General features: G+C 38.2%; 3 protein-coding genes across 5 annotated transcripts in view; all 3 read left to right on the top strand.

Annotated features, from left to right (window-relative positions):
* The window catches only part of LOC127624962 (zinc finger protein 883-like), a 159,709-nt gene that overhangs the window by 40,822 nt on the left and 92,919 nt on the right, over nucleotides 1-25,968 (top strand). The window lies entirely within an intron of this gene.
* LOC127624945 (zinc finger protein 665-like) overlaps nucleotides 1-25,968 on the top strand; it is a 105,587-nt gene that overhangs the window by 53,105 nt on the left and 26,514 nt on the right. The gene's annotated exons all lie outside the window — the stretch shown is intronic.
* LOC127625008 (zinc finger protein 501-like) lies at nucleotides 11,055-23,202 on the top strand. Of its 3 annotated transcripts, none has more exons than XR_007968239.1 (4): nucleotides 11,055-11,124; nucleotides 11,203-11,596; nucleotides 18,632-19,965; nucleotides 22,057-23,202. XR_007968239.1 is itself a non-coding variant. In XM_052100052.1 (3 exons), exons 1-3 carry the CDS (start codon nucleotides 11,068-11,070, stop codon nucleotides 19,549-19,551), a joined length of 1,371 nt encoding a protein of 456 aa, XP_051956012.1. In that variant the 5' UTR covers nucleotides 11,055-11,067; the 3' UTR covers nucleotides 19,552-23,202. The 3 variants fall into 3 exon arrangements, 1 of the variants encoding a protein (XP_051956012.1); XR_007968238.1 differs by having other exon boundaries at nucleotides 18,632-21,974; XM_052100052.1 differs by having other exon boundaries at nucleotides 18,632-23,202.

Below are 25,968 nucleotides of genomic sequence, written 5' to 3'. Positions count from 1 at the left end.
TCTACAGGCTTTAATAGGCAACCTAGGAAGTCTGGGAAGGGCTAATTTAAGTTGCCTTACAAGCCGTTCACACTTTGGCATAAAAAAAAAAAGCAAATATTACATGAAAATTGTTACATATTGCACCTTTAAAGGTGCACTCATTATGTGACTCTAACCGCCCTAGAAACCGGGCCAATTTGGTTGCTTGGGAGACCTGGCTGGAGTTACTCAGCATACCCTGGGATTCTAACTTACGAACTCCAGGGGTGATAGGCAGCGTCTTTACTAACTGAGCTACCCAGGCCCACCAAGATCTTTAAAATATGAAATATGCTACCCTCAACTCACCAACCCCACTTCACTGTACTTGACAATTACAACTTTATATAAAGACCGGTATCGGTGAGTGCCAAATAGTATTGGTAGTCATACGCTTTTTTTAAAAGTAAATTATCGGTTAATCTCTGACTTACTGTTTATAGCAATGAAATGTTTGAATGAAATATTTTGCTAGGCAGACTGGCTTAGTTAGGGGCTAGTTTTAATGGTCATTGTGCTAGTGGTGAATGATGAGAATTTCTTTTATGGAAGAATCTGGCTATGAGACAATCACTTATGAGATTCAGATGGCAGAATTACTTGCATTAAGACTTTGATAGAGAATAAGAAGATGGCTTTCCTCTCAATTTATGCACCCTGTTGTCCTGATCTTACCTTTTTTTCATCAATTACATCTTACAGTGCATCCGGAAAGTATTCACAGCGCTTCACTTTTTCCAAAAATGTTTATGTTACAGCCTTATTCCAAAATGGATTCAATTCATTATTTTCTTCAAAATTCAACAAACAATACCCCATAATGACAACGTGAAAAAGTTTGTTTGAAATCTTTGCAAATTTCTTAAAAGTAAAAAACCAAAAAAAATGACATGTACAGAAGTTTTCACAGCCTTTGCTCAATATTTTGTTGAAGCACCTTTGGCATCAATTACAGCCTCAAGTCTTTTTGACTATGATGCTACAAGCTTGGCACACCTATTTTTGGGCAGTTTCTCCCATTCTTCTTTGAGGACCTCTCAAGCTCCATCAGGTTGGATGGGGAGCATCGGTGCACAGCCATTGTCATATCTCTCCAGAGATGTTCAATTGGGTTCAAGTCTGGGCTCTGGCTGGGCCACTCAAGGACATTCCCAGAGCTGTCCCGTAGCCACTCCTTTGTTATCATGGCTGTGTGCTTGGGGTCGTTGTCCTGTTGGAAGATGAACCTTCGCCCCAGTCTGAGGTCCAGAGTGCTCTAGAGCAGGTTTTCATCAAGGATGTCTCTGTACATTGTTGCATTCATCTTTCCCTCGATCCTGACTAGTCTCCCAGTTCTTGCCACTGAAAAACATCCCCACAGCATGATGCTGCCACCACCATGCTTCACTCTAGGGATGGTATTGGCCAGGTGATGAGCGGTGCCTGGTTTCCTCCAGACATGACGCTTTCCATTTAGGCCAAAGAGTTCAATCTTTGTTTCAACAGACCAGAGAATTTTGTTTCTCATGGTCTAAGACTCCTTCATGTGCCTTTTGGCAAACTCCAGGAAGGCTGTCATGTGCCTTTTACTGATGAGTGGCTTCGGTCTGGCCACTACCGTACAGGCCTGATTGGTGGAGTGCTGCAGAGATGGTTGTTCTGGAAGTTTCTCCTCTCTCCACAGAGAAATGCTGGAGCTCTCAACCATTGGGTTCTTGGTCACCTCCCTGACTAAGGCCCTTCTCCACTGATCACTCAGTTTGGCCGGGCAGCCAGCTCTAGGAAGAGTCCTGGTGCTTCCAAACTTCCATTTATTGATGATGGAGGCCACTGTGCTCTATACAATCCAGTCTTTGAGGTCTACAGACAATTCCTTGGACTTCATGGCTTGGTTTGTGCTCTGACATGCACTGTTATCTGTGGGACCTTATATAGACAGGTGTGTGCCTTACCAAATCATGTCCCATCAACTGAATTTACCACAGGTGGACTCCAATCAAGTTGTAGAAACATCTCAAGGATGATCAGTGGAAACAGGATGCACCTGAGCTCAATTTTGAGTGTCATGGCAAAGGCTGTGAATACTTATGTACATTTACATAAGTCAATTTACTTACATAATTGTAAAATATGTTTTTTATTTTTAATAAATTTGCAAAGATTTCAAACAAACTTTTCACGTTGTCATTATAGGGTATTTGTAGAATTTTGAGGAAAATAATTAATTTAATCAATTTTGGAATAAGGCTGTAACACAACAAAATGTGGAAAAAGTGAAACGCTGTGAATATTTCCCGGATGCACTATATTTCAAACATGTCAGACACTTAGTGATAGGAGCAGATATGAATGTTGTAATTTCCCACAATTTAGATGGATGCCATGGAAATTGGCAGGTCTATGCTTGTTTTTGCTGTTGATGCATGCCAGAAATCATTTTGATTTTAGGTGCCTACATGTTGCCTAGTATCCATCTAACTTTCCCCACTGTCTCAGGCCAGGATCAAGTTTGTGGTGTGACAAAGGTAATTTCGATGTCTGCCACTCACTTTCCCAGCATTAATGAGCCAGTGTTGAGATCATGGTCACCGTTTGTGTTCACCGTTTCTGTTGATGTTGGCTCTGTCCCATGACTCATGTTCCAACAAGTTTTGAATCCTTGTTGCAGTCACACAAGGCACAAAACCACAAGGTGTCCTCTAGTGGCCAGGTAGGACAGTGGGCTACGGCCATACCGATTGTGATGTATCTACATTGTCAGGGGAAGTTGCTGTGACATGTTTACTTATATGTATAATTTCTGAAATGGACTTCTTGTAATTGTTATATTGCATGTTTAAACATATTATTTCAATGTATGAATCAATGTATATATATATTCTATGTTTAATAAAGTATATTTCATCCCCATCATTATTGAATCCTTGTTTTATGTTTTTAATTTACGGTATTATTTTTGTGCATTGCATAGATATTTTGACTTCATGTCTTGAGGTCAAAAGATACTTTGGTTTTCCATATTCTGGATCGGATCACACACAGTATACAAGGGCTGTCACGATTACTCTGTTTAATTTGATTACTCGATTACAAAAATTACTCTACAAAATTGCTGAATTGACAAATCGGAAATAAGTGGTAGTGAAGTGCGAGCATGGACGAGGGTGCGAACACAACAACGAGGTTTCAGATGTGTGAGCGCTACAATTTAGATTAAAAAAAACATTCAGGATCTCAAAAACATCACTTCAGCAATGCAATAGACCTTGAAAAGATGATATCCAGTTTTTACAAATCTGTTAAGCTCATCTTCATGCCATTGCATGAGAAATTGAGCCCTTCATCGACATGCTGAACTCCGCAAAAAATGCACTATAAAACTATTTATCTAGACAATCGATTCACAATATAGGCTTTTGTGAAGCAACTTAAAATAATGTCACAACAAAGATGTCCTTCGGACTTTATTCAGTTTACACATGCAATTACAGATGCACAAACACATTCTGTTCAATAAATCTGACTGAATCCAGATGATCTAAAAAGGTTATTTTCAGCAAATATTTACTAAATATTTAGCAGTTATTTTTGAGTTCTGTGTAAATTAATTACCATTTGAATTAAATGTGTGATTTATTGTTTAAAAAATATATTGCAATGCCCCACTTCCAATAACTATTTTATAGTTTATGGCCATTATTACAGATAAAACTCAATGTGGGAATCCTGAGAACTTTATTTACTGAATAAAACCACAGATCTCTCTGAATGATGTCAGTCAAGGCTCAACGGGATTCTGCAGTATAAGTCACAGCTTTGCATCTCGCATCCCACAGAAGCAATATAAAACTTTGGGTTACCTGAGGGAGAAATTGATATCTCTATGTGAAATTATACGTTTTTACTCCATAAAGAACTGAATGTCCAGATGCTTAAGGGCATTTAACAAGGTACGTGTAAAGTGACAAACTTTTGTGATCTTCATGTAGCACACGCAACAATGCTGCAGCTCAACACGAGAGTGAAAAATGACATGAATACTGTTAATATTGTATTATGTTTTGCATGAAAGTAACGGTTAATAAAACAACATACTATAAAAGGGCTTTTATATCTCTATAAAATAGTTTAACCAAATATATAATTTATCTTCAATAAACAAGCTTGTTGGGCAGACTGTAACGAACAATAGTGAGACAAACAGACCCAAGAGCAGAGTAACAGTTCAAAGGATTTATTAACAGTAATAATGAGCAGTCACTAAGTTGAGGAATGTAGAAAATCCCGACATCGGCTGCAGCAGCAAGAAGTGATCTCCAATGGCATGCACGTGGTAGATGCGCAAGGGGCAATCCATGATGAGTGTTCATAGGATGAGTATGTGCAGGAAGTCAGGAACAGATTCATAGAATCCTCTGTTGAAGCTTAGTGAGATGCAGCACAGCGCCCAACAGAGATGAGCAAACATAACTCCCGACATGTGGACAGAGACGAGGTATCCTCCGTGGAAGGCCAGCTGATATGCAGCAACACTGGTTGGCAAACACACACCCGACATGTGGGCAACCAACAGATATACAAGACCGGACCAACTAGGCAGAGAGAGTGAGGTTAGTACTCAACATCAAATAACAATCTAGCAAAGACACGGAGAACACGGCAGGCTTAAGAAGGGAGTGAATTAGGGTAGAACAGGTGTTGCTTGGCATCCTAATCAGTGTCATGATCAGCATTCCCCCGGGGAACAATCAGTGTTCAAGCATGTCAATCGTGCCAGCAAGACACGAGGGAGAGAAAATGACAAAACACACAAAACAAACCAACAAACTCTCCAGAGCCGTGACAGACATTGGGGGCCTCTGTCAGAACCCACATCGACCGGAAGAACATAGATGCAGAAGACATGGTTAATGACTACTACTGCTGTCTCCTTGGATGAAGGTCATTTGGAGAGGAATAAAATGAGCCGCCTTCGAGAACCGGTCCATTACAGTCAAAACCACTGTGTTGCCATGGGAGGGGGAGACCAGTTACATCCATTACAATCCATGGCTATGGATGTCCAGGGTCTCGAAGGTACAGGCAGCGTTTGGAGGAGCCCAGCTGGGGGATGAAAGGACATCTTATCTATCACAAAAATGGGGCAAGTGGCTACGAATCTAATGATTGCCACAAAAATCGCTGTTTAATGAGTGTCACCCCTGGATGACAAGTAACTTTGGATGAGTGACCCCTATGTAGGACATGTGTCTGGGCAGATAGTGGAACAAATACCCAGTCCGCTGGCACATGGCGGGGGCCACAATATTTGTAATACCGAACAGACTTTAGCCTCCACCACCCAGGATACCATGCCCACCGCACGTGTGCCAGTTAAAATAGTATCCGGTGGGGTGGTGGAGGTCTCAACCTCAAAACATCGAGATAGGGATTCGGGCTTGATGTTTTTAGAGCCCGGAAGAGAAGACCGCATGAAGTTGAAATGCGTGAAAAATAATGCCCATCGATCCTGTGTAGAGTTTAGCCAACTGGACAGCCAATAATTCTCAGTTGCCGAAGCCGTAATTCCATTCACCTGGTGTTAAGCGGTGCAAAAAAAGCAAACAGATGCATCTTTCCATCCGAGGGAGAGTGCTGCAACAAAACTGCTCTGATACCAACCTCAGACGCATCCACCTCCAACAAGAACTGACTTGCAGGCTCAGGAGTAATGAGGATAGGTGCGGTAGAAAACTGCTCCATTAATTTAGAAAACATGGCCTCCGCTTGCAAGGACCAACAAAAGTCATTGTGTGTGGAGGTGAAGTCCGTCAGAGGTGCGGCGACCTGGAGTTTATAAACCTTATAAACCCCCGGATTGAGGTGAGTAACCGCGCCAGAACAAGGACAAAGTAGTGGGAATTGGGCATTTCAAATTGGGAGAAAAGGGGATGAAAAAAAAATAATTCCCCTTCACCAGACAAGGTGATAAGCATTGTGCATAACTAACTTTTTAAAGAGGGACACTCAAGTCAAAGACATCAAAGGTAAAGGATAGCGATTCTTCACCGTGATGTCATTAAGCCCCCGATAATCTATACAGGGGCTAAGCGAGCCATCCTACATGAAGAACCCTGCCCATGCCCGCGAAGAGGAAGGGCGAATGAGACCGGCTGCCAGAGATTCATTGATATACCTGTACATCGCCTCCCTCTCGGGAGCCGAGAGCGAATACAGCTGTCCCAGTGGTGGCACTAGGAAGCAGTTCAATCACAAATTCGTATGGGTGATGAGGAGGAAGGGTTGTGGCGCGGGACCGGTTGAACACTGCACTCAAGTCATGGTATGTCAATGGCACTCCAGATAATCAGACGGTTCATCCTGCAATGGAACACAAGACTTGACAGGTGAAACAGCAGAGTTAAGAAAAACTATATGGACTCCCAGCAAGAACAGTGTCGGTTGACCAATCTATGTGTGGCTTGTGTGTTACCAACCAAGGATGCCCCAACACTACCGGTACTGATGGAGATTGGATAAGCTAGAAAGACACAGTACATTAACGTGAAGTCACTGTTTCTCCCTGGGTGAGATTTGAGTTCTATCAACTTGCATAGGCTCCATGTCAGGCCGTGATACTGGCAAGTTTGCTGGAGAGGCAGAATGGGTTGGAGGATCAGCCGCCAGGGTAGGTGGAATTAGATTTACTCGGATTGCCAAATCCACCATGTCATCGAAGCGCGTAGGCAAATCCAAAGAATAAATCTTGTCCAGAATGCCGCTGGAAAGACCATGCAGAAATCGATCCCACATAACATGGTCATTCTACTCACAAGAAGCAGCAAGGGTGCGAAATTCAATCACATAATCTGATACTCGTCTTTCTCCTTAAGACAGTCCAGATAAAACCCTCGCCACCTCCCGACCTTGAGCCGAGCAATCAAACACTCGCCAGAGCTCCATGGTAAAGGCATGATAGGAAGTGCAGCAGGGAGGTCTGTTATCCCACATGGCAGTGCCCCTTTTGCAAGCCCTTCCAGTGTGGAGCGTAATAACACAGGCCAACTTCATTATAGCCGAAGTGAAAAAGGAGGGCTGTAACATGAAGAACAGGCAACATTGCAAAAGGAATGCACTGCAGGATTCAACCTCACCTGAATACGGGGCTGAAGGGAAAACGTGGGCTTCAAAGAATCCAGGAACCAGAGGAACTTCCAGAGCCGGTTAGGAAACTTCCTGAGATGGGCCAGCATCAGGTGATGGATTTGCTGAACAAAGGAGGTGAGCTCGGCGAGCTGCAAAGCCATCACCTCCAAATCCTGGTTCGAGGCAGCAATTTCATCCTGCTGACGTCCCATGCGAGACATGAGGGAGAGAAAATGACAAAACATACAAAACAAACCAACAAACTCACTGCAGCCGTGACACAGACATTGTTTCTGAAAAGATTAAATATTGTTTTCCCATATTTGAGTTAAACTAAAATGGGAGATCATGTTGAACTAGTTCAAGATAAAAGTAGATCTTGCAGTTAAAAAGCTGGACACACCCGGAGAAGCCAATCTCTGTCAGCATGAATATACATCTTTTTATATATTATAGATCTACTTTGGATGTCTGTTGTTTGTTGTTTTTATTCAGTAGTAAAATACATCAAAACTTATGCTAATGAATGCATTTTAGCCAAATGTGAATTGACAACTTTATGCAATCTGTGTTAAATAATTTTTCAGATTACTCGTCAGAAAAAAATTCTTGACACGCGGAGAGACCTCGTCTGTGTGCTTTGTCAGTGCGTGCACTTTCCCTTAATTTTATAGTATCACGAAGTAGTCGTATTGCTCATGCACCGAATGTGTTTGTATTGGCTCCTGGGCAATGGAGTTTACATTGACAGGGTGAGCGATCGACCGTGTGCAAGGCAATTCGGCAGACAAAGGCCACATTTTTTTTATTAAAAACACAATAAAAGTTGCAGCCAGATGCGTCATGTCCATTGCTTTGTCCTTGTCAATTTTTTATTTTTTTATTTGAATGGCATATCTGAACTTCCAAACGTATTTGATACTTTCATAATTAAACAGAATGATTATTTCATGTAAAAATTATTTGTTTGCTAAAACGAATGGAATTTCTAACCATTAACTAACGTTTCCAGAATGTTGCAGGTCTATTTTTGTGTTACAAACTAAAAAAGATCTTATGCAGAATGTTCTGCAATGGTTATATTTATGTTTATTGTGCCATAAACTAACCGTCCCAAAACATTGCAGGGAGGCTTTTATGGGGCAAACTAGTAAGAACTTAAAACATTCTCTAATGGTTATTTTTAGGAATTGTATTTGTTTTCCATTTTGCATAGTTTTTTTTTCTAATATTTGATAATCTTTCATAAACATTGTGGAGAGGTTGATAGACAGCAATTAATTACATTAATGCAACACAGAATTTAAATCCCTAATAAGGGCAAGCATATAACATTATCTCTTAATTGCTATTTAACACATAAGGGCCCACATAATAAAATTCCAATAGCTTTTTTACTACTACTATTAATTGCGTTTATTTTCAATGTAGTTAATAGAACATTTGCCATATTGAGTTAAGCTGCCTTTAAAAAATAAAATAAATTAAATAAAAAACAATGCTGCCTTTTTACATTTAGATAAAGGTTGTGAGTTGACGACAGACTTTATAAACAAAGTCGCATGTCCTCAGTATTTGCAGGTACCCCCTTTTTCAAAAAAAAATTAACCGACTCACTCATTGCTCCTCTCACAGCCTCTTAAATAGGCCTATTTGTATCCCCAGTATACCAAAACCTTTTGGGGTTTATTAAATGTTGAAGTAAAGATTAGAGTGTATGGGATTTGAAAGGATTAAAAAAAATACACTTGAAAAGCATACGATAATTAAATAATATCTTCCAATCTCATTCGCTGCGTCTGATGTATAAGCACGCGCATTTGATCCGCACGCGCTTTCATTCCTCCACAGGAATTCGCGCGCTTGCACAATTTAAAAATTAACGGTCATTCCGGTGAATCGACTCGCTGACAGACATTCATCGATTTCCTCAAAAGTACTTCAAGATGTGGTATTAAATATTAATTTGACAAAGATTTGACTCATGTGAATGAAAAGAACATGATGTAAAAGTGCGAGGAGTTTTTTATTCAAATGAAGAGGAGATGTCTCCGCTAAACGGTTCCCGTCAGTGGTCAGAAATGTATTTCACGTTGAATGTTTAGGCCTATTCGTTTTTTTTTTTATGTCTGTCAATAATTTTCTAGTTGAAAAACACCCAATTGCATTGAATTTGTTGATTAGGAAGAATTTGCTTCAATATCTGCATTAATGTCCGGTGCTGAGCAGTGATGGTAAGTTACTCTTAAAAAGGAATGAATTGCTAACTACTAATTACATCTTCTACAGTGTAATTAGATTACTGTAATTATTCTGTATGAAAACTAATTGCATTATTTATTCTAAAACCCTCATCAAACTCGACCAGATGAAAAATACAAGGATATACATGAAACTGTTCTTTTAATTCTTTCAAATAAATAATATAAAATCAAATAAATTATTCATGAACTGGCCAAAGAATTTAAATGGGCTGCATTAAATTAGAAAACTCACATTTTAACATTAGACATTAAATTGCGATTTTAAATTCACTATTGTTTTATTGATTTATAATCTATACAGTATTTAACACAGTTACATCAGAAGTAAATAAGAGTAATCAATGAAAAAGTAATTTAACGACAGTATTTAATTACTCAGTAATGCATTACACCCAACACTGGTGCTGAGGTACAGTGTTTAATGAAACCCAAAATCAAGTTTTGAGGAGGACGTTTCGGCTCCCTTTGCATCATCTCTTTTAAAACATATTCTGACATTTACTTTCTGAATCTGTCTACGCTCGACTGTCACTGTGACAAAGAAGAAATGCTTTAGAAATGATGGTTTCGATTGTAAATGGTTTATTTGGTTGAATGTAAACATGGCCAGTGTGGTATTGGTGTGACTTCAGCAGTTAATCTTCATTTATGTTTCATAAGAGTTCACAAATGATAAAGAAGTTTAGGCATATCTATCTTTTTGTGACTGCTGAGGATGATTTTTATAAAGTTATACCAAAAGACAATAATAGCCTTAAAAATAATTGAGTTTAAAAAACATCCTCATGGCATTTTAATGTGTGAACATCAGTCACATTTACTCCTAAAATTATTATTCATCCGCCTTCTTGATGATCTCCAGTGTGAATTATTACTAGTCAAAATTGCATTACAGATATATATTTTTAAATGGTTTTGACGAGGCAAAAATAGTGAAAACGATGTTGGGAGTTTTTCGGGCTAAATCATCTCGTGTGATTCACTCCAGTCCAGTAGATGGCAGAAACGCACCGCGAGTTGTTTTTCCGACCAGCATAAAACACGAGATGAAACAAGAGCTGCAGACAGTTTGAGCGCGCAGGTACGTGTTGTTTAATGTGTTTTTACATAATTTTATGTATTTATGTGGCGTGCACATCAAGAACTATGTTGATATGCTGTTTTTCTCTTTTTGGCGTTTTAATGACAGTAAAATAAGATTATTATCTCCACATGAAGCTTTGTTTTCTGAAGGACGCTTTAAAATATTCAGAAATCTGAGAATATCATGTTTAATTTCTGATATATGAGCTCTTTAAATACAGCGACTGTTTATAAACGAGTTCACTGTAGATGATAATATACAGTTTATATCCTGTTATAACAGATTATTCCTGCTGTCTGGGAAATTAAATCTTACACAAGCACACGTTTATTTTTTGTTTTATCTCAGAAATAGATTTTGTTTAACAGATCTGTTCTTGTGTGAGTAATTATAATAATGTTTTTGAGTTTGATGAATGTCAGTCCATTATAATAATGATGATGTTTTTGTGTTCAGATGTTCATCATGAGAGAGCAGGTGGATGTGATCTGCTGTAAATCAGTAGGAACTGATCTGTCCATGCTGGATATTGATGATTTCATCACAGAAATCTCTCAGCTGAAGAAAGAGGTGGTGTCACTGAAGACAAAACTGATGGAGAGAGAACTGTATTCATCCTGCACCTGTTTTGAGCGAGTTAAAGTTGAGATTGTAAGTGTCAAATGATGTGATATGACTGTGACTCTGTGATGATGAACGGTACAGATGTGATTGTGTTGTGTTTGTCAGAAGCTGGAAAAGGTTTCCTGTCAATCTTCAGTGTGTGTGACTGATGGGACCTCCACAGAATGTCAGGATTCAGTGTGGAGCGGCAGAGATCAGTCCACACCACAGCAGCTGCTGGACAAACTCTCTGAACAGAGATCCAGAGACACACAGGACTCACAGCTCACTTTACTCTGTTCTACTGATGCTCAGGAGAGTGTGTGTGACAGTAATCAGGGTGATCAAACCTCCACAGAGTCTCTGACTTCTGTCTGTAACGCTGGAGAACAGCAGATGCTGCAGACACCAGTGAAGATGTGTTCAGTGAAGCTGCTGGACTGCAGAAACCTGATGAAGATTAGAGGAGAAACCACCACAGCGGAACAACAGCGAGATGAAGATAATTTTATTCATTCAGGTATGTTTCCTCATTTTGTGTTTTTACATTTTGAAGACAATCAACTGTCATGTCAGCATGAAAAAGTTCCTCATTGTTTTTATTGTTGTTTTAGAAGTGTTCACTTGTCTTTTGTGCATTAAGTCCCCTGCACACTTCCTATGAAATTGAAGAACAAACATGTGTGACATCATTTAGATCAAAATCTGGCCAATATGAAGGTGTTTTTAGTTCACTTGATGGTTCGTAACATCTCGCCTGGGCAAACTTCTTACCATCTACTAAACAATTTCTTACTGCCATTGGTCCACGTCATTGCTAGGTGTGACCACTGATATATAAATCGAACTGGATCGGTGATGCAACGTTAAACTGCCAGCAGGAGGTGAAGCCACCGGAAGTGTTTGAGCAGCCATCTCAGTATGCCCAACCTCTCATAGAGCGTCAATGACTGACAGGCGAAAACGCACCCATTTCACCATCTCCGACCTGCGGATGCGACAGTTGCATTTCCGCCTCTGTTTACAATCATGTTTAATGAGCTTGTTATGGATAATTTCATTATGAGGGAGGAGATATACGTGGATCACAATGTCAGAGCATTCACCTGCCCCAGTGTTCAGGCTATCAGTGCAGCACAACAATCACCAAAGGAAGCGGTTAAACTGTCCCCAAGTTGTAATGCAAGTAGGAAAAGCTGTAATATCTGCTTGTTCAGGGTGACAACACGTCCTTGCCTCCCAAAGGGACTTTTCAGACTGGGATTTCTAAATCGCCTTAAATGCCCTGTATTTGCTTGGTTTCATATTGATGTGCTCTCTGTAGTCAGTTTAATTCATTGTCCTCCAGTCGACCCGTGTCAGTTTAATTTTAACCAGCTTTGCTTTTCGTGACTCCCTCAATCTCAGCACCTGCTGCATGTTTGTTAGAGGGAGAGAGATCATGTGCTGTTAATTTTGCTATAAAATTAACTAATAATAAAAAAACACAACAACAATAATCACACATCTACAAATGTGAAATCCTGCCCCAATTCTCCATGAACACTTTATACCTCCCAATTCTTCAAAATGCTTCTTCCTCAAAGGCTGCCACAGTTCCCATCCAGAGCACCACTCCTGAAAAGAAGGTGCTCCAGCCAACCTCCAGCCCCTCAAAACTATCTGCCTGGCGATCATGACCCTGGTTAAGACCCAAGCCTTTTTGTGTCCACTTTCAATGTCAATGACCTTCCCATTACCCAAGATACAGAGTCTGGAGCAAAATGGTACCTGAATGCAGCACATCACACACTAGACTCTGCACCTTTAACCAAAACTGTTGTATTTCAACACACCCCCAAAAGACAAGGGCTATATCTCGTCCTCTAATTGGCATTGCCAGCAGGTGGGCGTGTCTTTAAGACCAAGCCTATACAAATTAGAGGGGGTCCAATTGAACCAACGTAAAATCTTAAATTTTTATAAGGTGCACCCTTCTGTCTCTTGATGCCGTTTTTATATATTTTTAAAAATGCTAGCCCATTCTCCCTCCTCCAATTCCAAGTTTACATTTTTCTCCCATAATCTCCCGAGAGTGGTCGAGACTCCATCCCCCAGACTCTGAATCAATAAGGAGTAAATACACTGATGCCTCATGGCCTTTTCCAAAAGCACCTCTCCTTGAGTATCTGCTGCTTTAGGGGGGTGTATGCTACTCCCAAAAATAGAACCGAGCAAGTGGCATAGTTGAAGATACCTAAAAATCTGAGATCTTGAGATCCCAAAATATTGAGCCAAATTTTCAAAGGATTTCATCACACCACTCTCAAAGATCACTGAGTGTGTTAATCCCCCTCGCAATCCACACTTGAGCAACAAAAAGGGGACTTATTAATGCCTAGTTTGGGGTTTAGCCATAGGCTCGAGGCAACATTTAGATAATTTTATAAATTAAACACTCTGGACTCTTTTGTCCATACGGAGTGCAAATGTGAAATAATTGGGTGTGATTTAACTTCTTTGGTTAGATTAATGGAAAGGCTTTGCAATGGCAAAATTGGCAAGAACTTCTTGTTCAATGCAGAACCAGAGAGTGTCTCTTTCAGGTGGAAGCGACCAATGAGCCACTTCAAGAAAGTGTAGTGCAGTGGTGTGATGCAGGTTGCTGTTGGTGAGTGTTTCTCATCCCGTTGTAAGCAATTGCATTCTTTGATCCCCGCGGTAGTGATTGCCTTCTTTGGAAGTCACCTCTGGTAGCAATCATAGGGTGGGGGTTATTGGGTATCACCGGCATCTGTTTAGATATCGCATAGTGGAAGATTAGAAGATTTGGATGAAAGAGTGTTTGATGTGGGGAGTGAAATAGACCCTGAAAGGAATTTCAATTATGACTCCACAACAGATGGGTCGAACTGTAAATATTTCACTGAAAAACAATTCAATGATATTGTAGAGAGGGATGGAGTGTATATTATCCATCTCAATAGCAGAAGTTTAAATAGAAATTTCAGCAATATCACGGATTATTTGAAGCGGCTGAAGAGGGTATTTGATGTCATTGCGATTTCAGAGACATGGTTGCGAAATGACACTGCTGAAGACTTTGGAATGACAGGCTATGAAATGTTCTTTGTAAATCGGACTTTAAAGAAGGGAGGTGGAGTGGTCTTATATGTTAATACTGCCCTGCAATGCAAGCCGGTTGTTTCTATGTCGAAAGAATGTGCTGGGAATTTTGAAATAGTCACTGTAGAAATAGAGATGAAAACAAGTAGAAATCTAATAGTTAGTTGTGTGTATAGAGCGCCTGGAACATGTATTGACAAAACAAATGATCAATTAGTTTGTATGTTTGAGAAGGTGGTAGGTAGAAAAAAATGTTTTTGTTTATGGAGATTTTAATGTTGATCTTTTGAATCCACAAGGCCACAAAGGTACCACAGACTTTATTTATACAATGGATAGCTTAGGTTTATTTCCAACAATCACAAAGCCGAGTAGAATTACAGGTCAATGTGCTACATTAATTGACAATATTTGTACAAATGTTGTTTATAATGACATTGTAGGGGGATTGTTGGTGGAAGATATAAGTGACCATTTGCCAATTTTTGTTTAATATAATTGTAAATTAAATGAAGAAGCACCTGTAAGAAGGAAAAGAGAATGGAGGCTGAGGACTCCTGTAACAATGAAAGCCTTTAAGGAAGATCTATTAAGATATAATTGGGAAAATGTTTATGTTAATGACGTAAATGAAGCGTATAGCGCTCTTCTGAATATTTCTTTAAAGTTATATGAAATGAATTGTCCTTTAAAAATGTACATTGAGAAAAAGAGGGAACAAAAACCCTGGATGACAAAAGGGTTACTTAATGCATGTAAAAAGAAAAACACACTATATAGGGTCTTTTTAAGACAAAGAACGGAAAAAGCTGAGATGAAATATAAGGCATATAAAAATAAACTAACGAAAATACTTAGGTTAAGGAAAGAGACATATTATAGCAGTTGTTTAGAGGAAAATAAAGGAAATATGAAAGGTATGTGGAAAGTTATAAATGGTTTAATAAGAATTAAAGATAATGAAGCTGCATATCCAAAATTTATAATAAAAGATAATATGTGCATAGACAAGAATCAAGATGTGGCTGAAGAATTTAATGATTTTTTTGTTAATGTGGGACTGAATCTCTCAAGGGATATTGTTGAACCAAAAGAGAAAAATGGATTGGATGAATTAATTGAAAACAATTTGCAAAGTTTGTATCTAAGTGAGGTTAGTGAATCTGAAGTGAGGGGAATGGTTTTAAACTATAAAAGTAAGAGATCACAAGATTGCAATAACATAGATATGTCCTTAGTGAAAGAAACCATAGAAGAAATTATTAAACCATTGACACACATATGTAATGTTTCATTTAGGATGGGAATATTCCCGGACCAGATGAAGGTAGCAAAGGTTATACCTTTGTTCAAAGCAGGTAATAAAAATGATTTATCAAATTATAGACCTGTATGACTTCTTCCACAGTTTTCTAAAATATTGGAAAAACTGTTTGTTAAAAGGTTGGATAGTTTTATTAAAAAATATTATATTTTGAGTGAGCAGCAGTATGGATTTCAGGCCAAGCAGTCGACCGGACTTGCAATAATGAAACTAGTGGATGAGTTAAGCAAGGCTATTGATGATAAGAGAGTGAGTCTGGGTGTCTTCATTGACCTGAAAAAGGCATTTGACACTATAAATCATGATATTCTTCTGAAGAAGCTGTTTAAGTATGGGGTCAGAGGGGTTGCATATTCTTGGATTTGTTCATATATAAATAATAGAACACAATTTGTTTCAGTTGATGGAATTATGTCAAGTCCCCTGAAAATTCTTTGTGGGGTTCCACAGGGCTCGGTAGTGGGACCAAAATTGTTTATTTTATATTTAAATGATCTCTGTAGGGTCTCATGTGTTCTCAAGCCTATTCTTTTTGCGGATGATACCAATTTTTTTTATTCTGGGAAAGAGTTAAAAGACATTGTGAGAAATGTGGAAAGGGAGATGGAATGGGTTAAGAAATGGTTTGATATTAATAGGCTGTCACTAAATATGAGTAAAACAAAGTTTATGATTTGGGGTAAAAATAGTGTGACAGAAGTGAAAGTAAGAATAGGGGTGGAGGAAATAGAAAGAGTAAATGAAATAAATTTTTTGGGTGTTATATTAGATTGTAAATTGGGGTGGAAAAAGCATATTGATTATGTAAAATCTCAAAGACAGTCACGATATTAAATAAGATTGGGAATTTGTTAAATAAGAAGGCATTATTTATGTTATATGCATCATTATTTGTTCCATATTTAACGTATTGTCTGGAGATTTGGGGTAATACGTATAAGACATACACCCAACCACTTTTTATTTTACAAAAGAGAGCTTTACGTATTATTACAAGATCACAATATAGGGATCATACTAACGATTTATTTTTAAAATTAAACATTCTAAAATTTTATGATTTAGTGGATTATAAGGTTACATTGATAATGTATAAAGTATACTATAAAATGCTGCCTGATAAAGTTTTGAGTATGTTTGAGAAACGTTATTGTAAGTATGAGTTAAAAGGAACATGTTTGTTCAAAAAATTGAAGGTACGAACAAATACTAGATGTAGAACTATCTCTGTAAGAGGAGTGAATTTATGGAATTGTTTGCATATAGATTTTAAATTGACACAAACAATAAGTGGATTTAAACGCCTCCTAAGAAACAAAATGATACTTTCATATAGGTAGGTTTTGGGTAATTAATATCTATGACTTTGTTGTTTCAAGTGTTTGTAAGAAGAGAATTGAGCACTGTGACTGTTGTAAAAATTGAGAGGGATAGGCGTCAATAAGCCTTGAGCTTCAGCCTATACCCTTTGGTTTAATCAAAAGTTATGTATATGATGAATTGAATATTTGTTATTATATATATTTGTTAATGATAAACCAAATAAAATGAAAATGAATGAATGAATATCGCCACAGGCTGCTGCACCGCCCTAAGGATGGCCCTGCAATGCATTCCTTCCCATCCACTTTAGGTATTGTGTAAAATTTTGGAGGACGAGGAAATGGTATTGCTGGTTGCACCAGAATGGCCCAGACTTAATAGAGCTCTTGGATTGGTACATTTCAGCATCACCCAGTCCGCTCAAACTGACCACGGCGTGAGCGTGGATTGTCAGCGAATGCCCCAACCATTGACTACTAAAAGAGTATCACAATGTAGGGATGGGCATTCATCAATAATTTGGTATTCAAATATTTAAGCTCATTAAAAACAAATATTCTGTAATTTAAATGAACTATGTGAGAGTTGTAAAATGTTTTTTTAGTCAAAATTTGTGTCACCATTAAAAAAAAACAACTTCTAATTATAATCAAAATTAGCGTGAAAACCCAAAATATTAGAATGAAAGCATTTAAGCTCATGCAAAGCGAAGAAAAGAAATCACTAATGAAGTAGACTGATGCAGTTAATGTAGTTTATATGTGATATATGATTGTTATCATGTTTATATTGTATGTCATGTTTTTGTTGAGATAAAACAAGCATATCCACGTGCTCAGTAAACTATACTAATTTATACACACCAGTTTAAATTATGGATTGTCCCTTACCTCAGCTAGCATAGTCTTTCTCGGATATGCAACGTTTTTTAATTTGCAAAACCGATATATCGGCCGACCTCTATTTGATACATATCTGATTTTTTCCGACTGGAACATTCATCACTTGCATGCTCGATTTACCACATAATATGCCTGTTATAGTAAAAAAAAAAAAAACTTCAGATCTCAAGTCATATCTTTTCTAGTTGATGCATGCAGTTCCTTTTTAAGAAAATAAAAAAAACTTTTGGCTTCAACAGTTGGGTTCAGTGGTTCATTTGAGTTTCACATAGTAAAATATGTGCATGAATACATGCAGAGGTAGATTTAGCCTATGTAACAGCTCTTTGCTCAGGTCACCCGTGCAGAAAACAGTTTCTATATTTCTCAAACTGTATCAAAACTCGAATGCAAGCAAGTAAATGGAAATCTGAAATAATTGTAAATAACTCTTATCTTATATATAATGCGGTTTTACCCGCTGTCCTTCGTCTCGCTCATTATATTACATTATTGAGCTTCAATGGTAAATCAATTCTACCATATGATTGCAAAATCAATTGCAGATATTTTATTAGGTGGATGTTAAGTGTCTAAGTGTTTAAACTAATAAAAAAAATTTAAGTTATGCATATTAAAATAATGAACAATGATGTGTTTGTTAGACACGTGCGGGTAAGTTAACGAGCATTGGCTGTTCAGACTAGTGTCTGATATGGGCTAAATTCTCAAAACAAAAAGTCTAAAATTTCTATTAAAAAATAAATCTGATTTGAGCAGAAAATCTGATTTGGGACACATTCAGCTGTGTGTCTGAACATATCTATAATGGATGTTTGTTGCATTCTGCCATTTAAATGGGGGGTCCTTCACATTTCTCCCTCTTGAATTTATTTTTGTCAATTTACTGTGTTCATTATAGAGCTGATGGAAGAGCAAGGGGAACATCGAGAGCTGAATAAAGTTGAGAAGAAACTTCAGTATCAGAAACATCATGATTTAATGACTGGAGAAAAATCTTTGAGTGACACAAAGACTAAGAAGAAGTTCTCAAACTTTCAAAGAAGAGCATCAAAAAATTCTTTCACCTGCTGTCAGTGTGGAAAGAGTTTCACGTTTAAAAGAGATCTTGATGTCCACATGAGAATTCATACTGGAGAGAAGCCTTACTTGTGCCATCAGTGTGGGAAAAGTTTTATATATGCACAAGATCTCAAGATTCATCTCCTCCGTCACACTGGAGAAAGACCATTTGAATGTGATCAGTGCGGTAAAACATTTGTTGTGGCAGCATACCTAAAAACACACATTAAAACTCACACAAATAAGAATTCTTACAAGTGTTCTTTTTGTGGGAAGAGTTTTGCTTACCGGTCATATTTTAAACAGCACCAGAAAATACATTACAGCATTGGTGCTCCAATGTGCTTTGATTGTGGGAAGACCTTTACAACAACCAGCAACTTGAACAAGCACCAAAGAATCCATACTGGAGAAAAACCTTACAAGTGTTCACACTGTGAAAAGAGTTTCACTCAGTCAGAAAGCCTGAAAAAACACGAGAGAATTCATACTGGAGAGAAAGTTCACAAGTGTTCACACTGTGAAAAGAGCTTCACTCAGTCAGAAAACCTGAAAAAACACGAGAGAATTCATACTGGAGAGAAACCATACAAGTGCTCACACTGTGAAAAGAGCTTCACTCAGTCACAAGACCTGAAAAGACACGAGAGAATTCATACTGGAGAGAAACCATACAAGTGCTCACACTGTGGAAAGAGTTTCACTCGGTCAGAAAGCCTGAAAAAACACGAGAGAATTCATACTGGAGAGAAACCATAAAAGTGCTCTTCAAGTGGGAGGAGATTCAGCACAGCAAGTCATGTAGATTCTCAAATGAAAATGTGTTGCCCAAAGTAATCACAGAGAGAAGGACTTCTTCAGTTACAGTGCGTCAATTAAATAGTAAAAATTTCAGATAATCCCAAAGATGGCATTTAGTCCAATAAAAACAACAACTAAGAAGAGTCATTTGCTAAAATCACCTGTTGTGAAGTTTGGCCTTGTTCAGCATTAATGTCCCAATTCCTCCTGATATTAAGATGGTGATCCGATCACCGGTGGTCTACACCAAATACAGGTGGAAACGGGGTCGAGAACACCATACGGATGTGAGCAAGTGAGCATCGTCCAAAACAGTGATGTAACATACAAAGAGACTGAATGTGATTCACCAGCATCATGATGACAGATGAAGTAACATAATTAAAATTACAGTTATGATTGTTTTATAACAAACATTGAGACTGTATTAGAGGTCGACTGATTAATCGGCCGATTTTTAGCATTTTTTAACATAATCGGCATCGGCCAATATCCAAGTATATCAAGCCGATTATTAGGCAGGCGCATCTGTGGGCAGCCTAGTGTTGTTGTGGAACACGTGTTCGAGGCATGCTGCCCCTAGAGTCATTTTCCAGCAGAGTGAGCAGACTTCAAGGAATGAGCTAAGTTCCTTGGAGAAAACAGTAAGGATTAAATTTGTATAACTTCTTTATATTTAATTAAAAACTTTTGACATGTTACTGCCAACTTCGAGAAAAAAACGCGACATGACGTTCGGCTACTTTGGATATTGATAGCGTAGTTGAAGTTGCATTATCACAGCTGAAGGGTTGCTATCATGTCACAATAAGTAAGCAAGAATTTTGCAATTACAGACAGTGAATCTGAGACTTTTATTTGTTCTGTTTGTGTGTCTTATATTTGAGAGGGTTGTCACTCAATGCAGAGAAATAAGTAATAAAAAAAGATACCAATGCACTATAGGCTATTGAAGGACTGGCTTTGGTAAGCTCGGACGTTATCGCTTCTGCTGTCGGTACTGGAGAAATTAAGAAAATACATGTATTATTGCTATAAAGAGAAAGTTATTTTATCTCGCCAGCCATTTCTATGTATAATAATTCTATGAAACCATTTGTCTGTGATGCAATTTAGCTATTCGCAGAGAGAGAGAGAGAGAGAGAGAGAGATCTCGCGCACAGCGAGCACAACACAGCTCTGCTAAATGAGTGACAGAATGAAACATTCAAACATTGCCTGGTTTAGATCTGTGATATTAGTCTGATTTTATTTTATATTTCGCCTTCCAAAGATTATAAAAAGAATATTTATACATAAGCCGCATTCTGACTAGCACAACTTCCTTCCCTTCACAGCGGTGCACTGACATTTCTCCCTAAAACTCAAACTTAACGTCAGAATCAGCACGATCAGTGATTGTTGTAAAATGCAGTCTAGCTACTGTTGCTAAATTGCGGGAAGCGTTTAATAATAAAAAGAGCGCAATAGATACCGTTCCCAAGGCGGCGCGCGCTCCGAAACACACCGCAAGGAGACAAGCAAAGTATAGACTATTTTGGGTTTCATGTGCACGTCTAAACGATCAACTATACACTTGGCTTGGAGATTCACTTTAACACAGTTTATGTCTTAAATGGACGTAGTTATGGAAATAGTTGGGAGAAAATATGCTGCATCAGGAGCCTATTAGATCTGAACTCGGTCTTAAAGGGGAAGCAGTCTAATAATAAACATGTGACGATTGAGCCATTACTGCGAATCAAACAACAAAAGGCAAAGAGAAAATCACTTACAGCTCTTGGAATGAATAACTTCTGCATTAATAAGCATTAATCTATCTATGATAAACTATGCAGTGTTATTTTACAATTGATTATTAGATTTCTTTTTAGACCACACCTGAACAGTAATGTTAGTAGACCTTCCTGAAATTAAATCACTGTGCCTATATAACGTTTATCTTTGTTTAATATATATATATATATATATATATATATATATAACAAAAGAACCGTTAAGAATACCGTTAAAGTACCGGATCGATAAGCAGTATCGGTAAGATAGTAATACCATTAAAACCTTAACGATACCCATCCCTAGTTATGCCTGTGCTTCTCTTGGATGCTCTGAATATTGGATTACGTGTCTGGATTGCCCCTTAATTAAAGCTGCATTTGGATCTCAACCTGTAACAGTTCTGAAAGAATGTTCCATTTCTTGTGCTGTAATTCTACTCCCCACCTTAAGGGGGAGCTATGGAGGTTTCTTTTGGAAGGGCTATCCTTTTAAGAGAGACAAGAGTGTTTAGAGAGGTGCTGGTATGGCTTTGAGTGTTTGATCAACTGAGCCGTATGCAATAAACCCTATTATGAGGAATCTCTTTGGTTCAACAGCTCAATGTAAGTTGTATATATTTTGTAATTCTATGTTTATTATCTGTGTCAATTGAATATTTTGATTTGTATTTGCTTATTTGTTTAGAGGGTTTTCTTTTGGCTTCATTCAATATGGACACTTCATCTGGACTATGTTGTGCTCTGATTCTACACCTTTGTTGATTACCCGGACTGGTGCTTGGTCATGATTTGAAACACTTTTTGTTGGACTTCTACTCCGGGACTTCTAATGAACTTTTAGAATATTGGAAACGCTCACTTCTAACCTGAACTGCTTGTGGTGTGGTGAGAAATTGACTGTATTTCTGCCTGGACTCAAACATGTGGTGAACTGAAATGTTCTAACATAATGAAGATATGATTTTCTTTTTCTTTGGATGTGATGATTTGCTGGCAATATTGCTGTTGTGTATATAACTATGTGGTTTAGGTTATCTCACAAAAACATAAATACAATTAACTCTACTCTTGGAAGAATGGATCCCCTTCATTTAGTATGTGACCAAAACGAGAGTGTTACAAACCTTCGTGTCTCAGAGCAGTTCGTAACACCTGCTTTGTTTATTTAATATATGTGTTATACATTATTTATACAATATGTTTTTACATTATACATTTTTAAAGGGGTCATGACATGGTTTTTTTTATTGTATTATTATGTTCCCTTAGGTGCAATTATAGTATTAATATATTTTTTTTTTAAGAAAATTTTTTAAAATCTAGTGATTTATGACCTTTTCCCACCCTGTTTCTCATCCTCTGATTCAAACAGTCTGTTTTGGGGGCGTTTTCCATTTAAGACTTCAGTGTTAACGCCCACTGTTATGATTGGCTAACGTCAGTGCCTATGTATCAATTATTGACGCTCCCAGCCAGAACAATATGCAAGTAAACTAAGTAAAAACACTGTGATTATTCATAATGAATGAAATTGCGCTTTAAAAAGTAGTTTAAAGTTTAAAATAGATTACTTACAGTTTGCGTCGTCGTTGTTCCCAGAATAGTCGGCATGGACTTATCTTTGAGCAACAGTTTTCTGGCAAAGCCAGCATCATATTGAGATTTGTTCTCAAAACAGTCATCCTTAAAATGTACAGAACAAACGCTTAAGTTAACACTGCCGTGACTGGGACGTCCGCAAAAATAAACTGCATCCATTTTTCCCTGACGTCTGGATCTTTCGGCAGCTTATTCAGAGGTTTTGTTTGACCGCAGCCAGGAACAGCACATATGTGTGGCATCGTAATTTTCCTGTGCACAAGTAGTCTCTGTCAGAGCTCGCTGTCCATCGACTGAACACTTGTGAGGCGACGGCGATACTGAAATGTGCGTAGTTGTCTTGGCGCTTAAAGCGTAGTTATCTTGTGCTGGAGGCGGTCATATGCAAACGCTGTTACGTCACTTCTAACCGACACGTCACTTCTAACCATGAATCCAGAACGAGCTGTATTTTGAGCTTGATTAAATAAATGATTTGTGTAGAATGGGGAGGACGTCTTAAAATATTAAACTTGCAGGACGTTTTAATGATACAAAGACCTCTTATATACCAAAAGATCAAGGCAAATTTGGTTTCTCATGTCATGACCCCTTTAATTTAAGTGTCAAGTGTTCAATAAATGTATTTGTTGAGAAATTTTGTCTATCTTAAGTAATTATTTGTGTTACATTTTATCTTTCAAATAAAAGGTTCAAATAAGAGGTTAAAAACAAGCACATATCGGCCCAATATCGGCCAAAATAAATCGGCTGCATTAATCGGCCATCGGCCGACCCGGATTTCAAAAGATTGGCATCGGCCTGAAAAAAACAATATCGGTCGACCTCTAGACTCTATATTATAATTGACTCCAGTGTTGCAACAGGGCTAAAACTAAGTGTGGATATCGGTCTTACTCTGCGAGACTGTAGTTTGAAGTAATCACTTTTCTTTGCATGATACATTGACTGCATTTATACGATAGCGTATGTCAGTGTTGGCTAGCTAACCAGCTTTATCAATATCTGTTAGCTAAATTTGGTGGATGATGACAGTAACAGTTTATAAAATAGACTGTACATTTAGAAATATGTTGACAAAATTCAGTATTAATGCGATTCCATCACAACTGTAATTTTGATATATCGATGCGCTGTTGTTTTATAATAATAGAATGTATATATTTTCTGTATAACCAAGTTACGTTACACTAATGAATGGGTCTTTACATTATCTTGAACACTGTCTAGCATTCATTTAATAGTTTAGCTACATTTCCACAGATCAATCCTTATGGCACTATATTTCACATGTTTTGCAGTTATGTAAGCTTACCTGTCCAATAAGAAGAATGCCAATTCAGGGTCTGTTTTGATCCCCAAGGTCCCTCCAGGACTCAAATGCCCTGTAAATGTTCACTTTAGTTTTCGCTCACCCACGATCACATTTCTGCTTAGCCAGATGGGGATTCAGTAGATAAATGTTTTTTGTGTTGTTTTTTGGATTACTCTGTGTTTGTGTAGGAGTCGGTTTTGTGCTGGGAGTGGGAAGTTTGCTGGATTCAATGCAGTTTGTGTTGCAGTTTGTTGTTGCTGTTGAATAGCGGAAGAGAAGCTGCTGTCTGTGGCAAAGCTCTCGGGAGTGCGCATAAACGTCACCTTTTGATTTTCCTAGCAAAAGCGACCTGCTCCCTTTGCATGAAAATCAGTCTACTCTACAGGCTTTAATAGGCAACCTAGGAAGTCTGAGAAGGGCTAATTTAAGTTGCCTTACAAGCCGTTCACACATTGGCATAAAAAAAAATAAAAATATTACACCTTTAAAGGTGCACTCAGTATGTGACTCCAACCGCCCTAGAAACCGGGCCAATTTGGTTGCTTGGGAGACCTGGCTGGAGTTACTCAGCATACCCTGGGATTCGAACTCATGAACTCCAGGGGTGATAGTCAGCGTCTTTACTAACTGAGCTACCCAGGCCCACCAAGATCTTTAAAATATGAAATATGCTACCCTCAACTCACCAACCCCATTTCACTGTACTTGACAATTACAACTTTATATAAAGACCGGTATCGGTGAGTGCCAAATAGTATTGGTAGTCATACGCTTTTTTTAAAAGTAAATTATTGGTTAATCTCTGACTTGCTGTTAATAGCAATGAAATGTTTGAATGAAATATTTTGCTAGGCAGACTGGCTTAGTTAGGGGCTAGTTTTAATGGTCATTGTGCTAGTGGTGAATGATGAGAATTTCTTTTGTATTCTTTTATGGAAGAATCTGGCTATGAGACAATCACTTATGAGATTCAGATGGCAGAATAACTTGCATTAAGACTTTGATAGAGAATAAGAAGATGGCTTTCCTCTCAATTTATGTACCCTGTTGTCCTGATCTTACCTTTTTTTCATCAATTACATCTTACAGTGCATCCGGAAAGTATTCACAGCGCTTCACTTTTTCCAAAAATGTTTATGTTACAGCCTTATTCCAAAATGGATTCAATTCATTATTTTCCTCAAAATTCAACAAACAATACCCCATAATGACAACGTGAAAAAGTTTGTTTGAAATCTTTGCAAATTTCTTAAAAGTAAAAACAAAACAAAAAATCACATGTACAGAAGTTTTCACAGCCTTTGCTCAATATTTTGTTGAAGCACCTTTGCCATCAATTACAGCCTCAAGTCTTTTTGACTATGATGCTACAAGCTTGGCACACCTATTTTTGGGCAGTTTCTCCCATTCTTCTTTGAGGACCTCTCAAGCTCCATCAGGTTGGATGGGGAGCATCGGTGCACAGCCATTGTCATATCTTTCTAGAGATGTTCAATTGGGTTCAAGTCTGAGCTCTGGCTGGGCCACTCAAGGACATTCCCAGAGCTGTCCCGTAGCCACTCCTTTGTTATCATGGCTGTGTGCTTAGGGTCGTTGTCCTGTTGGAAGATGAACCTTCGCCCCAGTCTGAGGTCCAGAGTGCTGTAGAGCAGGTTTTCATCAAGGATGTCTCTGTACATTGTT

The sequence above is a fragment of the Xyrauchen texanus genome, chromosome 31, assembly GCF_025860055.1.
Source record: "Xyrauchen texanus isolate HMW12.3.18 chromosome 31, RBS_HiC_50CHRs, whole genome shotgun sequence".
NCBI classification, from domain to species: Eukaryota; Metazoa; Chordata; class Actinopteri; order Cypriniformes; family Catostomidae; genus Xyrauchen; species Xyrauchen texanus.
This window is presented reverse-complemented; position numbering and strand designations above follow the sequence as displayed.